Source organism: Ailuropoda melanoleuca, chromosome 16 (genome assembly GCF_002007445.2).
Source record: "Ailuropoda melanoleuca isolate Jingjing chromosome 16, ASM200744v2, whole genome shotgun sequence".
Taxonomy (NCBI): Eukaryota; Metazoa; Chordata; class Mammalia; order Carnivora; family Ursidae; genus Ailuropoda; species Ailuropoda melanoleuca.
Window position 1 is genome coordinate 43482451 of NC_048233.1, and position 15978 is coordinate 43498428.

General features: G+C 54.8%; 2 protein-coding genes across 2 annotated transcripts in view; both read left to right on the forward strand.

Annotated features, from left to right (window-relative positions):
• Positions 1 to 639, forward strand: part of HOXC11 (homeobox C11) — a 2195-nt gene extending 1556 nt beyond the window's left edge. Inside the window, exon 2 of the mRNA XM_002923428.3 lies at positions 407 to 639. Coding sequence (XP_002923474.1) covers positions 407 to 639 — 233 coding nt within the window. The remainder of the gene's footprint in view (positions 1 to 406) is intronic.
• A 9951-nt stretch (positions 640 to 10590) lies between these two features.
• Positions 10591 to 15705, forward strand: HOXC10 (homeobox C10). The gene is made up of 2 exons (XM_002923429.4): positions 10591 to 11423; positions 14596 to 15705. Exons 1-2 carry the CDS (start codon positions 10673 to 10675, stop codon positions 14871 to 14873), a joined length of 1029 nt encoding a protein of 342 aa, XP_002923475.1. The 5' UTR covers positions 10591 to 10672; the 3' UTR covers positions 14874 to 15705.
• Positions 15706 to 15978: the final 273 nt, after the last annotated feature.

Genomic DNA, 15978 nt, shown 5'->3' on the forward strand with positions numbered 1-15978 from the left:
CGTCCCCCCAGATTTCTGGGGAGGGGTGGGTGGGTGCTCACAGCCCCTGGGAGGGCCGCGCGGGAAGGGGCCGAGGACCGCGGCGGAGCCGGCGGGTCCCCGGGACGCGCTTGGCCCGGCCGGCTTCCTTCTCCCCCAGACCCACCAGCCCGGCCGGGGCTCTCGCCCGAGGGGAGGGGCGCCGACCCCGCGGCGGCCGGGGATCGGACGAGCCTGAGCTGGCAGGGGGTCCCGGGCTTGCCCCCGCGCTGCGGCCCGAGCGAGGAAGGCAGGCCGGCCCGGCGGGAGGGCTGCCCGGCGGTGGGGCTGGGAGAAGGGCCGCTGCGCGCTCAGCGGGCTGGGGTCGCCCGGGTCTCACGTGTCTCTCTCCCCTGTCCTCGCACTTGCCCCCTCCCTTCCCCTCCAGACGCCCCCCGCACCCGCAAGAAGCGCTGCCCTTATTCGAAATTCCAGATCCGGGAGCTGGAGCGGGAGTTTTTCTTCAACGTGTACATCAACAAAGAGAAGCGGCTGCAGCTGTCCCGGATGCTGAACCTGACGGACCGACAAGTGAAAATTTGGTTTCAGAACAGAAGGATGAAAGAAAAAAAACTAAGCAGAGACCGGCTGCAGTATTTCTCGGGAAATCCTCTGCTGTAACCGCAGACCGGGCCCTTTTCGGGGAGGGGGGAAAGGGGGAAATTATTTTATTTTATTTTTATTTTTTATTTTCTAACTCGCCTTCCTTCCGCGGGTGGAAAACTGGACCGTGGCCAGGGCTGGCCCCCACTGCCGTCGCCCGCGCTTCTTTCTGGAACCTCCTTCACCTTCCCTCTGACTCGCTGTGGGACAGGGACCGGGCCTGGAAAGAGGGTGAAGGGACGTGTCTAACCTACAGCGAGTGGACATCGTTGGCGCCGAGGCCAAGACTCTATTTAAAAGAAAACACACCTCGCGACAATGTCTTGCTGCTCGGATTGGGTGGGGGAGGGGCGAGAGTAGTGGGCGCCTGAGCCAACAATCCTTGAACTAAAAGCCTTCCCTTGCCCAAGTGATAAGATCTGCTAAGACACCGCGTCTGCCAGGGGAGACTTCTTGGGCTCCCCGCCCCTACCCCACCTCGCCCCACTGCTAGGGGGCCGCTAAATGTGATCCTGCCTTGCTGTGAACTTTCTGTACCTTCGACCTGGTGTTAGGTGTGCAAAGTCCGTGTCCTACCTCCGTCTGCGCCCAGGCCCCCCCGCCTGAGCCTAGTTGTTCTCCCCGTGAACGTGTAGAGCCCTCCTTTGAAATTTCTTAACTGGTGCATTGAGGTTTCCTAACCTATTTCCAAGCCGTGCCCCACTCCATGGATTTATAGCTATACTCTATGCAGTTGTTGCCTCCCTTTTTTTTTTAAGGAAAAAAAAAAAAGATTAGGGTGGAGGAGGCAGGAGGGAGGTGGGATTGGGCGCCTCCCCCATGCTGGGGCCTGAATTTTTGTAAATAAATTTCACAAGCATTTCTTTCTACCCAGAGGGGATGGGGTGGGGGGGGGAGTACTCGCCTGGAATGAGATTCAAATCACCCATCTCTCTCCATGAGCGTGAGTGCGCGCGTACGAGGGCAATCCCCCACCCTGCTCCCAGCCCAGAGGGATTGCTGTGAATTTTTTTTTTTGGTGGCAAATAAAGATATTTCATTCTGTTCAATATTATGATTTTATTTGACCCTTTTATTAGCCCCTCTCCTCTTAAAATCCTCAGTGCTCCCAAGGCGGAGGAGGGGGATGGTGGGTAGAACCCAGCTGGCGAGGGCAGGCGTGTGAAGGTGAGGTAGGCCCGAGCTGGTGGGCCTGCACCCTCTCTCCACTCGCAGGGCCAAAAGCGTGGCAGTAGCTGTCTCCTGCTCTCCAGCTGAGGACATTCCACGGCTACTCTTAAAGCTCCCCTTTCTCACGTGCACCTCGAGCTTCGTCCAAACGCCCAGCAACGCTTTCCGTTTAAGTACACGTTTGTTGTGGAGTTAATTGTAACCATCATCGAATTTAAATTTATAGGAATTTTCTTGGCTCCACCGCCCTCCCGCCAGATGTCTCCGTCTGTCGCAGTTAAATGTGCAGGGTTAAGGGTAGGGCTTTCTTTCTTTCTTTCTCTTTCTTTCTTTCTTTCTTTCTTTCTTTCTTTCTTTCTTTTTCTTTCCTTTCTTCTTTTTTTTTCCTCTATGAGAAGACTGTATTGGAATTTTTATATACAGTTTTGAAGGAGGGAGGGGAGAGGAAGAGAAACCAGCCCCCTCCCTTTCCTCACCGAGGCTGGCCCCTGAGGTTGGGAAGGTGGGGCTGGGCCCCTTCCCCCTCACGCACAAATGGCCAGCTCCTCCAGACACAACAAGAGGCTGGATTGGGGCCACCCTGATGTTTGTACCTTGGGTCTCCCAGAGTAGAAAGCCCCAGAGATTTGTCTTGGAAGGGGTTGGCATGCGGTGGGGCACTGCGTAAGGGGGCAACCCATGGGGACATTCGCCATACCCATCTATTGTTGCTGCATGTTTTTTTTTTTTCTGTGAGAAGATAACCATAGTCCTTTCACGCGTGTTCAGCAGGGCACTCTGGCAGTCTCTGTTCCAAGTTCGTTATTTAGAGGCAAAGATTTGAAACCAGTTTTTCTCATCTTTTCCCTCTCTTTGGAACTGTTCTTATATAATTCAAAGAAAATGTTTTTGTCAATACGATTCTGTGGAATGACAGAAAAAAGCACCGCGGTAGTGGACAGTCACATCTAGGCTCCGTCGTTGTTTGTGATGACAGGGATCCATGCAGCTTAGCTAGCTGAATCTGTAATTTGTGAATGTGAGTCTGGAGACCCAATCTGAAAGCTAAGGTGTACACACGGCCCCACTATTCCCTTATGTGCCCACAGGACAGTGTTTTCAGTTGGTGCCATGTGCACGTGAGAAGGAATCTTATATGTGTGCTTTCTGTCTGTGCTATGGAGTAAACCTGACCCCACGCACATCTAGGGCTTGTGTCCTCTGTGGTGTGTAAGCACTGGCCATGTTTATGAGTGTCAGCAAGAATGCAGCTGAGGGTGCTGAGTGTGTGTGTGTGTGTGCGCGCGCGCAAGACCTCTCTCCGTATGATATGTATCCTCAGTCATATCAAAGAATATTGGTATGCTCGCCATGTTTCCTATAAAGTAAGATGGGGTAACTCTGTGGAGCAAACCTGTTTATAGAACAAAATGTTAATATCCAAATGGATTCCGATTTTGCAGAAAAATATCTAAACCCTACAGCTACCACTTGCCCTGTGATATGCAGCCCAGAAAAGATCCCTGGCCCCAGAAGGGATTTCGGAAGGCCGGGGGGTCATAGTGAAAGAAAAACATAGGCTTCTGTGACCCAGGCCCAGGAACCTGCCCGTCCTCGGCCACCCTCTAAAAAGAGAAAAAAGGGGTCTCTGTCCCCCATACAAACCCATCTTCTGGCCCCTGGGATGTCCAGCCCCCCTTGCCAGTCAGGGGCACTCTGGGCCCAGCTCCCGGGTAATCCCCTCCAGCCGAGGCGCTGCCCGGGAACAAAAGATCTTCGTCTAGACGCCGCCATAAAGCACCCCCCGTGCCTCTAAACCCAGTTTCATTTCGGCCTTAATGACCCAGTCTGGCCTGTGTTAGAAAATGCTTCCGCTCTAAATAGTAAACAAACCCACAGTGGAAGGTCTTGGCGCCCCCAACACATCCCAGACCCCCACGCCATTACCCTCTTGCCCCACATTTTCCCCCCTTCTCCTCCAGCTTTTCTCAGCTTCCAGCTCCCCAACCCCCTCCCCCCCCCAGTAAATAAACCCGAGGCCGAGTTCAAAGTTTCTCGGAGCTAAGGAGGAATGTTGGTTGTAAAAATCCAAGTTTATAGCACACGTGGGAGTTTACAAGGGTATTAAGTGGTGTGGGCCGAGAGAGAGCACTCTGGGCCCCTCCTCCTCCCACTGTGGGCTTTAGGGGTACAGGGAGAACCTTGGGGACTTGAAAGGAGAAATGGCTTGGAGCCAGTCTTGTGTTTGGGGTTTCTTTGTCCCTCAGACCCCTGGGTTGCTGAGGAATGGGGATGCAAGGGCCCCTTAGAAGACAGCTCAGGCAGGCGCCTCTGAGAGCAAGCCCACAGGTTTTAGACGTCCCAGATGGAGAGGATGGGCAACTCAAGAAAGTTACAGACCAGGTGTCTGAAAGATGCACAGACATGGGGATCCTAGAGCCCGTCCTCAACCAGGGGGAGAAAAACTACCTGGGGCTAATTTCTCGAGTGGGCTGAGGGCAGAGGGGGATTTTCTCACCAGAGCAAAGAAGAACTTTGAACTTCAAGAAGTCAAGGGCGCCACCCCTTCCCTTTCCCCGCCCCCCTCAGGAATCCGTAGGGCAATTCCTTTCTGGGCCAATATTCCCTCAAGGGGGCAGTCCCTGGGGTTTCCTGGTGCCCCAGGGCTGGATAATGCTGTTTGCTGAACCCTCCCTGATCAGAGCCCGCCAGAACCGTGTGCACGCGACTACACTCTTTATTATTCATATAAACCTTCGGAAAAGGCAACACCCGGGAAGTTTTTATAACTTTGTTTGGCATAAAAGTTTTACAAGATTCCTCCTCCCTTTCTAAACAACTTTAAGTTTTGGTGTTGCCCTGGAATGAAACCCAGATCTTCAGGTGGTTGTGGGAAGAGAGGTTCTGGGGCCCCGGTGGGGGAGGTGGTGGCGTCTGAAGCTGCCTCTCTCTGCCCAAGGCAAAACAAGGCTGAAGACTGTAGTCAATCTTTTCCTGAGGCCCACCTTGGACCGAGCTTTGGGGGCTACCAGCTCACAGAAGTTACAGGCCTGCAAGAGAGTCCTGGCCACCGGGCTCTTGAGACAGACCTTTGCAGACCCCCAAAGTTGGGCAATGTCAGCAGGACCAGCCCTTCCCCATCGCTCCCTCTTGTTCTCCTGCAGGCATCATTCCGTCTCTCTCTCTCTCTCTCTCTCTATCTCTCTCTCTCCACACACACACACACACACACACACACACACACAGCCCCAAACACTCCCTCAACCCACTACACAAAGTACAGACCCATACCCTTGACTCAGACCGCTCATTTGGGAGTCTACACACACACAGCCTTGCATCCCCGTTTCTTGCCAAGTCCACACTGGGTTTGAAGAAAGACAGAATTCAAAACGCCAAGAAATTCCTGCCCAGACGTTCCAGAGGTTGCAAGACCGGAGGAGGGCCGGCAGGCTGCAGTCCGGAAGCTCAGAGAACAAAGGTGCCCATGTGGTGACATGGTTTTGGGTTGCTAAGCCCGCGGGTGACCCCCTCGGATCTTGACCCCCATCTGGGACTGACAGAGCCCCACTCCTTCCTTTCCCCTGACTCCAGCCCTGGGGACGCCAGTGCGGCTCAAACTGAGGCTATTTTAAAGTTCAGCTCTGGAGGTCAGGACAAAGATGGAGCGACTTCTCCAAAGACAGACCTGCTGGAGGAGGCTTCTTGGGGGCAATGGAACCGAAGGTACCTGAGCCCTGGGACTGGGCGCTTCAGGGAGCCATCGGAGCCAGCAGGAAGGTGCCCCCGCGCCAGCTTTTCCTTCCCTCTAATGGCGACTGCTGAGGCCTGGCCGCCGGCCACGGGCAACCGTACACTTCGCCTTGTGAGGAGCCGAGTTATTAGGGCTGAAGGCCGGAGAAGGTCAACTCCAAGCCCGAGCAGTGAGGCCGGGGAGACAGGCCCCGGGGCCTGGGGCTTTGCCCTCCCTGAGCTCTGACCACAGAGAAAAACAAGAAAGGCTGGGGCGGACCGAAAGTCAAGAGGGAAGGAAAGCATTGAGGAGGAAAGAAAAGAGCCAAGGATAAATTGTGTCCTAAAGAAAAAAGGAAGAAGGAAATGATGAAAACAACGACTTAAGAAAGAGAGAAGAGCAGGAAGAAATGAAGGGGGAAATGAACTGCAGGAAAAAAGAGAAGGAAAGAAAAAGAGAAAGAAGCAAATAAAGAGAAGGATGAAGAAAAAGGAAGGAAGGCAGGAAGGAAGAAAGGAAGAGAGAAAGAAAGAGAGAAAGAGGAAAAAAGGATGCAAAATGGATCTTCGAAAAGGAATGTAGCCGGTAAGGGAGGAGCGGGGGTTTTTCTCCGGAGCAAGCCGGCCCAACCACAGCCCTGACTCCCCCTGGAAATCCAGTCTACTGGGGCAGCTTGGGAGCAATCACTAAAGTGGGGGGCCAGGCTTCCCCCCACCAAGACATCCTCCCATCTGTTTGCTTCTCTTAAAGCTTCTTTCCGAAGCGTTTGCTGTCTGGTTTCGATTCAGGAGGCAAGGTTAGGTAACTGGCTGCCTCCGGCAGGGCAAGAATGCAGCTGTGCCGGCTCAGGTTTGTCAGACTTCAGGACGCGGGGATCGTGGGGAGCACGTCTCTTAGGTAAAGGTGAATATTTGTGGCTGCGTGCGCACAATGGAGCACAAGTTAGACAAGTACGTAACCAGGAAAGTCCACGGCGTCTGGGTGCCAATGCGTCCAGCGTCCAGATGTGAGAGGGACTCTGATAGCCGGGCTGCCAGGGTGGCTGCAAGATCCAGAGGAGACCGGAGGCCCTTCCAAGGGTCCTGGGTCTCCCATGTCTCTCTTGGACCTGTTTGCAAACCTCTCTCTTGGGCTCCTGAGCATTCTGCTGTTTGCCTGGTATTTCCCTGTTCCCAACTCAGTCCGGGCAGAGCCCGGTGTTAGCAAAGGAGAAAAGCAAAAATTTCCTTCAAGTTTTGGGATAAGAATGATTTATCTGGGCCTCCAAAACAAGAGGAAAAAAGCCTGCAACTTTCCCCACTGGTGTGATTTTGTTTTCCACTTCACTTGGAGAGATTTCAATACATCAACTTTACTATTATTTTATTTTATTATTTTACCCCAAAGGGAGAGACGCTCTTCCTTTTTTTCACTCCACCTTTGGAATGTCCCAGGTGATTTCTTTAACCTGTTGGGGAAACTTTCCTCATTTTCCTTGGAAAAATCGGGGTGTTTCTGGGGGCACATTGAGGGCTGGAGCCAGCGAAGCAGCCACGGTTCCTTTCTGTTCATTGAGTACTACATTTTCCTTCTTCTGTTTTCACATGGGGACCCCTAGTGCCCCAGCCCTCTCGGCCTGCCCTCTGGAACCACCGATCTTCCTGGAATAGTCAAGGAGCGAGCAAGGGGCACCCTCCTCCGCTCCCTGACTCACAGTCCCACAGGCAGCAGGAGGCCCAGTCCACCGTCCCTGCTGCCTTTTCTGGTTCTGGGTACCAGGAGGAAGCACGCAGAGTGCCAGGGCTCTTGGGGTGGGTGAGATTGGTCAAGATGTAGGCAGCCTGAGCCCCGCTCTGGCCTGCAGCCCCTGGATTTTCACAGCCCCAAGTTGAGGCAAGAAGGGGGAGCCCCAGAGTCAGGCATAGGCGCAGGTCTCTCAGCCTCCCAGAAAGTTGGGGAAATGGTTTAACAGGCTGAGTAGAGCCGCATAGACTTCTCTTGACCCCAATCCAGTTCCCGAGGGGCACAGGCCTGAGGGTCTGGGCTCTGTGGCATAGGACCACTGGGTGCCTGGCAGCGGCAGCAGGCGGGATGGCCGTGGCAGCCCGAGTGTCTTTGAACGCCAGGCCCGGACAATAGGACGGAAAGGGCCTTTGCTCGTGGCCTCGGGAAAGACCGAGCCCAAGGGGGCAGGGCTGGGACCCACAGCCGACTGTAGTTTCCTGGACCCGCTCAAATGCTCCCCTCGCCCCGTCCTCACCCTCACGTCTTCCTCTCTTTCACCTCCACTGGGGCAGAATCCCAAAGTCTGCAAAAACCCCACAAGTTATTCAAGTCTGCGTCAGCTTGGGGTCTTGTTTAACAGCTCCGGGTTTGCGTTTATCCTGCGTAATTAGAAGCAAACATTTGTCCCACCGGGGGTCCCACTTAGGCTGATGAATTTGATTTCTTTTTTCATTAATGGGCCGTGTTTATCATACTTCTAATTATTTCGACTTTAAACACTATTCGTTCTTGTGAGGAGGTGAGAGCCGTGGCTCCTACTCCCGGGGGGATTATTTCCATTAATAGTGGCAAGGATTCTGAAGCGGCTCCAACCCCTCCCAGGGCTGAGGTAAGGCCTGAGTTTGGGCTGGGGGTCGGGCTGGTAGGGAGAGGCAGGTCCTGAGGCCGAGCGACTCTGCTCTTCTCCTGCTGGCTCCCCAGCTTAAGTCGTGGGGCTCGCTGTTTTTTGAGAGGTAATCTGGAGTTCGTCTTCTTCACCCTCCACCACCTCTCTTGCCCCCTCGGAGGCTGGGCTCAGATCCTTCCCCTGCGAGGCTCTTGGCAACCTTCCACCACCCCAGCCAGATCCCAGCCTGGCCCGGCAGAGGCTCCAGGAGCCCTGTCCCAGCTCCCAGCTGCTAACACCGAGAGAAAAGTCAGGAAAAGCTAGGGTTGGCCAAGTGGTACCTGCGTGTGGAGGAGAGGGGCCAGCAGACCCCTAAACAGGGGGCAAGGGCAGGGGACTGGGACGCCAAACTCCGCAGACAGGCACACCAGGCGGGAAAATAAAGGAGATGTGAAAGAGGGGGGGAGGCAACCCCTCAAAGCCATATAATTCTCAATTGCTTTGGTCTTTAATTTCATCGCCCCATAAATGAGGAAATATCAGTTCCCATACTAAATTTTTATCCCCGGCTGATAAATATGACGGGGAATTTTCGTTGGGTCCTCATAAAAGCGAACAGTTTCGATCAAACTGGTGGGGAAAGACTTATGCAGATAATACAAACAGAGTGGCCATAAAGTCTCCGCCGTTTCCCGCGGGGTGGGAGGTGGGACAAATGGCTCCCTGGATTGACTGCTGCCCGGGCTGTCCCAAGTCTCCTCTGGGGCCTAAACAGCCTAACCTTGCCCCGGCCAACCCCAGTGCCGAGCCCACGGCGACCCCTGCAAATGAAAACAAAACCATTTCTAATCTCCCCTGGCTGGCCCTGCAAGCGAGTCACACATTACACATTTTCTGCCAGTGTTCCCAGGGTCCACGGACCCCTGTGCTTCCTCTCTTGCCCCCGGATGGAGTTCAGTGGATTTCTTTCCGAAGTCCTTTTCTAGCAGCCGCGGGCTTGGGCCTCTCTAGAAGCGATCCAGCCTCCGCACTCCTCCACGCCAGGGTGCCGGAGCACCGATCTTTTCCCGGCCAGGCTCGAGCCCTTTGGAAAATCGAAACCCGAGGATTCGTCCAGAAGAAAATGCGGGGCGACCGGAAAGACAAGTTATTTTCCAGATTCCGTTTCCTGAGGAAGGGGTGGAGAGTTTAGTTCGCTTTGGGAGAAAGGCGATGGAGAAACGGAAAGAACTATTTAAAACATACCTTGTCCCTCATTTCTCGTTTTCCTTTATTAAAAAAATAAAAACCACGCAACATGCCGGTTCCTCTTCTCCGTTCAAAAATGCCCCCCAGCTCATTCGCTCTGTAAAGGACACTTCTCTGGGTCAGATTTTGTCGCATCTGGTGTCCTAGTTTTCCCGTGTGATACGTGACTCCCACAACCCAGCGGAGGCCCTGCAGGTTCCCTCTTCCTCTCTGGGAATATTCCCCGTTTTAGTGGGGGCAAGGTCAATTGGAAATTGAGGGCTGCCAAGGCCTGGAGCAAAGCAGCCGAACCGACTCCAAGGCCAAAGCCTTCCAAGCCCCTGAGAGGGTGACCCAGGAGCCGCCCACTCTGCCAGGCCCAGACTGCATTCCCGGGTCGGGGAGCCGGTGCCTCTGGTCGCCGGCGCCTCTGGTCGCCGGCTTCCTCCTCCCCCGACTACTAGATCCACTGGAAGCCTCCTTTACCCTCTGGAGCAGCCCTGAAGTGATGGTGCTCCCCTCCCTGGTCCACTCCAGACCCTGGATATTCCCCCGTCAACCCCCACAGGGAACTTGTAACTCAACCAGCTTCCACGAAGGGAGGTCCCCGAACTGAGCTCCCAGGCCAAGCCTGGCGAACCGGGACGCAGGAGAGCAGAAAGTTTAGTTCTGTTTGGGATTCCTTAACTTTTTCTCCCTTTCTCTGCCCTCTGGAGTCCTCCCCCCAAACCTCATCCCGCACCCATCCCAAGGGAAGCAGCAGGGGCGAGGGCCAAGGAGAGGAAAAGAAGAGGTTAAAGAGAAGGGAAGTACCTGAATCGTGTCTTGACCTTTTAATTTGAATTTGACTGTTTTGAGCCCCAGTTGCCTGGCTCTCTCCCTCTCTCCTGCATGTCCCCCCTCTCCGCCCCACTTTCCCCAAGAGTTACAGGCTGGTTCCCGGGTAAACAAACCCCATTCTCCGTAGAACCCCCACCCCCACCCTTCCACCCCTCTCCTGCCCCTACCGCCCCGGGGGCGCTTCCTTTGTTCGCGGGGAAGGGCTCCGGCGCCCCTACCCCGAGGCGGCTGCTAGGTGGCGCTGTTACTCCACGCTGCGCGCTCCGCCTGCCGACAACTTGACCCCGCTGACGTCACGGCCGTCTGAATCATCAAGGCCATTTTCAAATCCCATTGGTCTAGCCGTCACATGGTGAGGACCGAATGCGCGGATAATTATGGAGCTGATATTTCCCCCCCTCCCCTTCTTTTCCCTCCAGCCCCTCCAGCCGCCCCCCCTCCCGGATGGGGAAAAAAAAAGATGTCAGCTCCTCCGCTGTAGTATTGCTCCTTAAAAACCCCTCTCTCTGAAAATGACATGCCCTCGCAATGTAACTCCGAACTCGTACGCTGAGCCCTTGGCTGCGCCGGGCGGAGGAGAGCGCTATAGCCGGAGCGCAGGCATGTATATGCAATCGGGGAGTGACTTCAACTGCGGGGTGATGAGGGGCTGCGGGCTCGCGCCCTCGCTCTCCAAGAGGGACGAGGGCAGCAGTCCCAACCTCGCCCTCAACACCTACCCGTCCTACCTCTCGCAGCTGGACTCCTGGGGCGACCCCAAAGCCACCTACCGCCTGGAACAACCTGTTGGCAGGCCGCTGTCCTCCTGCTCCTACCCACCTAGTGTCAAGGAGGAGAATGTCTGCTGCATGTACAGCGCGGAGAAGCGGGCGAAAAGTGGCCCCGAGGCAGCTCTCTACTCCCACCCCCTGCAGGAGTCCTGCCTCGGCGAGCACGAGGTGCCCGTGCCCAGCTACTACCGCGCCAGCCCGAGCTACTCCGCGCTGGACAAGCCGCCCCACTGTGCCGGGGCCAACGACTTCGAAGCCCCTTTTGAGCAGCGGGCCAGTCTCAACCCGCGCGCGGAACATCTGGAGTCGCCCCAGCTCGGGGGCAAAGTGAGTTTCCCTGAGACCCCCAAGTCCGACAGCCAGACCCCTAGTCCCAATGAGATCAAGACCGAGCAGAGCCTAGCGGGCCCAAAAGGCAGCCCCTTGGAGAGCGAAAAGGAGCGGGCCCAAACCGCGGACTCCAGCCCAGACACCTCGGATAACGAAGCGAAAGGTAAGGCTGCCTGGGCCGCGGCGGCCCGGCTGGGACGCTCGGGCACTTGGTCTTCGTGGCCGGGGCGGGGGCAGGGGGAGGGTCGGGCCGAGGAGGCCCTGGACAGCCCCGGGAATGCGATCCCGGCTTGCGACTCGTGTCTGCTGAGCGCCAGGCTGGTGGCGCGTCATTTGGCTAAGGAAGGTAAGCGGCAGAGTGGAGGGGCCGGGCCGGCAGCGGCCGTGGGCGCCGAGACCCCGGAGTGGTGCGCGCCGCGGGCAGCCTGCGGGCCCCTTGTGCTGCCCAGGGCTGGTGACGGCTCCCGGGAGCCTGCTGGCTTTGGTTTGCCTGCTCTAGGGTGGTGACTTGGGGGGGCTGACGTCCCTCGTTCGGGTCAGAAGCTTGCAAAAAGCTTAAAATGGCGATCTTGGGCCAGGGACTAGGGAAGGCTTGGGAGAAGGGGGATTTCGCTTTACGGCGTTTTCCCAGTTGAAAATTGTTTCCTTCGACGCGCGGTTTGTTGTTTGTGGGTCTGATTTGCGTGTGTGGTATGGGCTCCTGCGGTTTGGGCTCGGCCGGGGGCCTCGGGAAGCGGGGGCTGGGGCGGAAAGAGGTGGAGGTGAAGGGCTGACCGCCACGTCCCTCCCTCCCCCAGACGCCTGGCTTGGGGATGGCGTTGGAACAGGGCGTTTGGAATGGTGTAAGTTTCTTGTCTCCCCTGTTAAATTTCTTTTTCTTTTTCTTTTCCTAGTTAAATTTTTTTTTTAAAAAATCGTTCTTTTCCAAAAGCAGCTTACAAATGAGTGGTTGGAGAATTTCTGTGCGCGTGGCAAGCGGTTTTCTCCTGAAAGGGAGGGTAGCTTTAGTTGGATTTCACTGTGGTTTTGGTTGGAGAGAGAAAGCCTAGCCGGAGTTCAAGCTCAGGGTTCAAGATTCATTTCTGCTGCAGGAACTGGGAGCGTCCAGGACCTTTCTCTGACACCTGGAGAAAGAATGTGGAGGAAACGGGAGCAGTGGAGGGAGACTGAGGGGACCGACTTTCCCTGAAAAGTTGGAGCAAAAAGCATCCAGAAAGGCCCAGCTGGGAGGAGAGGAATAAACCTGTTTCCCATGGCACTGACTACGGAGGCCGTATATAAGTGGGGCTCACTGGATGCAGAGGGAGCAGAGCAGACTGGGGGTGGCCTGGATCCTGTGGTGCTTTGTATATGGATGCGGCGCACACGCATGCCTGGCAGTGACCTGTGTCACACACACACACACACACACGCCTCTCGCATGCTTCTCGCACACTCACGCATGCCCGCTCACACATGCACACATGCACGCACGCACTGTTTTGGCGGGCAAGGGCAGAGCCTTGCCCTCTTGGGTCTCCTCTGCAAAGGTGGCCTTGGCAAATCAGCCCATAGACACGCCAGCCAGAAGGTGAGCACGGGTGTGTTCATGAGGCTGAGGGAGACAGGGAGGTGCCCACACCCAGGAAGGCTTCGCTGTGGCACATGTGCAGCAGGAAAGCTTCATTTTGTGCCCTCCCCCCAGACCCTGAGCTTTGTTGGGAAAGAATTTTAGGGTAGGAAAAGCTGCGTCCTAGCCCCACCAAAAGCAAAGTCAAGGTTAACAAGTCCACCTCCTCACTCAAACTGCCCCCAGTCTGGCAGGCTCCCCTTTCTCTCCTGCCCTCCCCACAACAACCTAAGCCCTTTCACCCCAACTAATCCCTCTCAGTCTGCACTTCGCCTGTGCCCTTCTTGCCTCCACTCCCCCCCATATGGTGTCTCCACCAGGCCAGACGCAAGAGGGCTTTTGGCCAGACTTCCCCATTTGTAATTTCTCCCTTGCCCCCAAAGCCAACAACCCCAATAAGAAAATAAGTAGGGCGGTGTTAGATGTGGAGAGCCTTTGAACAATTTGGCAAGAGGCTGCAGGTGCAGAGGTGGGAACAGAAGTAAGGACATTCGGGTATCTTAAACTACAGCCTCAAGTTTGCCCCCCCCCTCGCCTCTGGGTTCCCCTAGGGCCCTGCCTCATTCCCCATCAAGATAAGATCCAGGAATCTGGCAGTTCCATTTGGCAAAGGGGGGAGATAGAGCGCAGAGCCATCAGCAGTCACCTTTGCTGGGTGCCCTTCTTGGATCTCTAGCTCTGGGTTTTTTCCTAGAAAGGATGGCCAAGGGTTCCTCTGCTGCGTGAGGAGCAAGGCTGGTCCACTTCAGCAAGAATGTGTACCAGGGAGAGAAGGTGCCAATGAGATAATGGGAGATACACCCTCTAGCTATAGCATCTGCTATAGATAGACACGTGCGCATACGTGTGTGTGTACATTTGTGCGGGAGTGTGTCTCTCTACTGGAACACACATGTATTCCATATAGGCATTCATATCTCTAGAGACTAGATGGAGATTTCCAGGAGGCTGCATTTCCTCAGGGTATCTTTCTCCCTTGACCTTAGGTCCTATGGCTGGGGCAGTTGTCTGAGGACCCCTCAGCATGCCCCAGAGCTGTGGTCCCTGACCTCTGCCGCCTGCACAAGCAGCCCTGCTTCAGCTACTCACACCTGGGGGACATGGCCAGGAGAGGAAGAGCTGGCAACGGGAGATTGAAAGGGGCAGAGTTGCTCTGTGGCCCTTCAGGTGGGAACAAGGGCTGGGGGTCTGGTACAGGGACAACCGCAATGGCCTCTGGCCACAGGGACTAAGGCGACATCCCTCCGTCTCGCCGCTGAGTTGAAAGGCGTCAAGGCTCTCTGGGAATGGCTTCAGGCAGCAGAGTGGACTCTGCAACCCCTTCTGGGGCCTGGGAAGCGCTTTTCCTTCTGGTTGGATTTTTCCAGAACTGGAATGGAGCAGAGAGGAGGGAGGGCCTGGTGAGGTTGAGAGTGCCCGCCAGGGTCAGTAAGCTGAGGGAGAGGGGGAGTACTCAGAATCTACTAGGTCGAGGTGTTTTTGGGTCATTTAATTAATAAATGCTTTGGAGGTGAGAGCTTTCTGTCTTTCCCCATGGAAGTCTAGACCCCACAGAAATTCTAAGAGCCCTGAGCCCAAGAGGACCCCACCAGCCAGGCCTGTGGGGTGAGAGCAGCTCCCCTGTGCTCCCTCAGCCGCCCCCACAGCAGGCTGGCAGAGACTGCAGCGTGCTGCCAGGGTTTGCCTCTTCGAGGGGTACTTATGTAAATAATGTTATTTTTAACAGAGGAGATAAAGGCAGAAAACACCACAGGAAATTGGCTGACAGCAAAGAGCGGAAGGAAGAAGAGGTGCCCCTATACTAAACACCAGACGCTGGAATTGGAGAAAGAATTTCTGTTCAATATGTATTTGACGCGAGAGCGCCGCCTGGAGATTAGCAAGACCATTAACCTTACAGACAGACAAGTCAAAATCTGGTTTCAAAATCGCAGAATGAAACTCAAGAAAATGAACCGAGAGAATCGGATCCGGGAACTGACCTCCAATTTTAATTTCACCTGAGCGCGCGGCCTGCCCTCCCCCTCCCCCCTCTGCCCGCTCCTTCCTTTCCCCGCCCCTCCTCCCTTTGTGCCTGGTGGTGTATTTTTTTTCCTCCCTGAGTATAAATGCAACGCACCCGCAAAAAAGGCAAAGACCTCAGACTCTCCTTCCAAGGGACCTATGGTTTGTGCCGCGAAGATGCATCCACCTAAAGCATGAGAAATGGGGTGCTGGGGTGCCGGGGTGTGGGGTGTGGGGTGCCCGCATAGATGAGGGTGGGAGTGTGGCTGGTGTGTGTGTCAACCCCTCACTCACCCACGCACTCACACACACCACCCTGTCCTCCATGCAAAGTTAAGGTCGAATCCACCCGATCATAGGGGGGAAAAGAGGGAAAAAATCAACCAGAGAAGGTCTGTAATCTCGCAGAGCACAGTCAGAATCGCTCCTTCCTTGCTGCATTTCCTCCTTAGAATAATAGACGTTTTGGAAAGTTCGGCTAGTGTTTGTGTGTTTGTCGTAGCGCCCAGCGCCTCCACCAAACCCTCTCTGTCTCTACCTCCCAGTCGCTCTGAGAATCTGCTTGAAGCCTCGTATTTGTACTGCTTTCTGCTTTTCTCCCATCCTGCCAGACAGCCCCCACATTCCCCCGCCGCTGACACCTCAGAAATTCCATCCAGAGGAATACAAAAAAAATTTAAAAATGAAAAATAGAACATAGTGAAGCCAAGACAGACTGCACCCCCCCCAAATATCGTCCCTGTCCTGTCTGGGAGTTGTGTTATTTAAAGATATTCTGTATGTTGTATCTTTTGCATGTAGCTTCCTTAATGGAGAAGAAAATCCTAATAAATTTCCAGAATCGTAATCCTCAAATGGGTGGTTTTTTTGTTTTTAAGTGTTTTTTAGCAACACCCCCACCCCAAAAGAGGCTGAGTGTGTGGATGTGTGTGTTTTGTGTTTGACTCATCTCCTAGAGCCTTTCTAGAATGTCTCTTGGCGGGTTTAATGTAAGTGAGAGACCATAACGTTGATTTAAATATTATCCAGGTGACCACAATAAGTCAAGGTCATAAAACAGTAATGTCAGGACGGTCTTGGTGCGCGCGAGAGGTGGATTTTATGA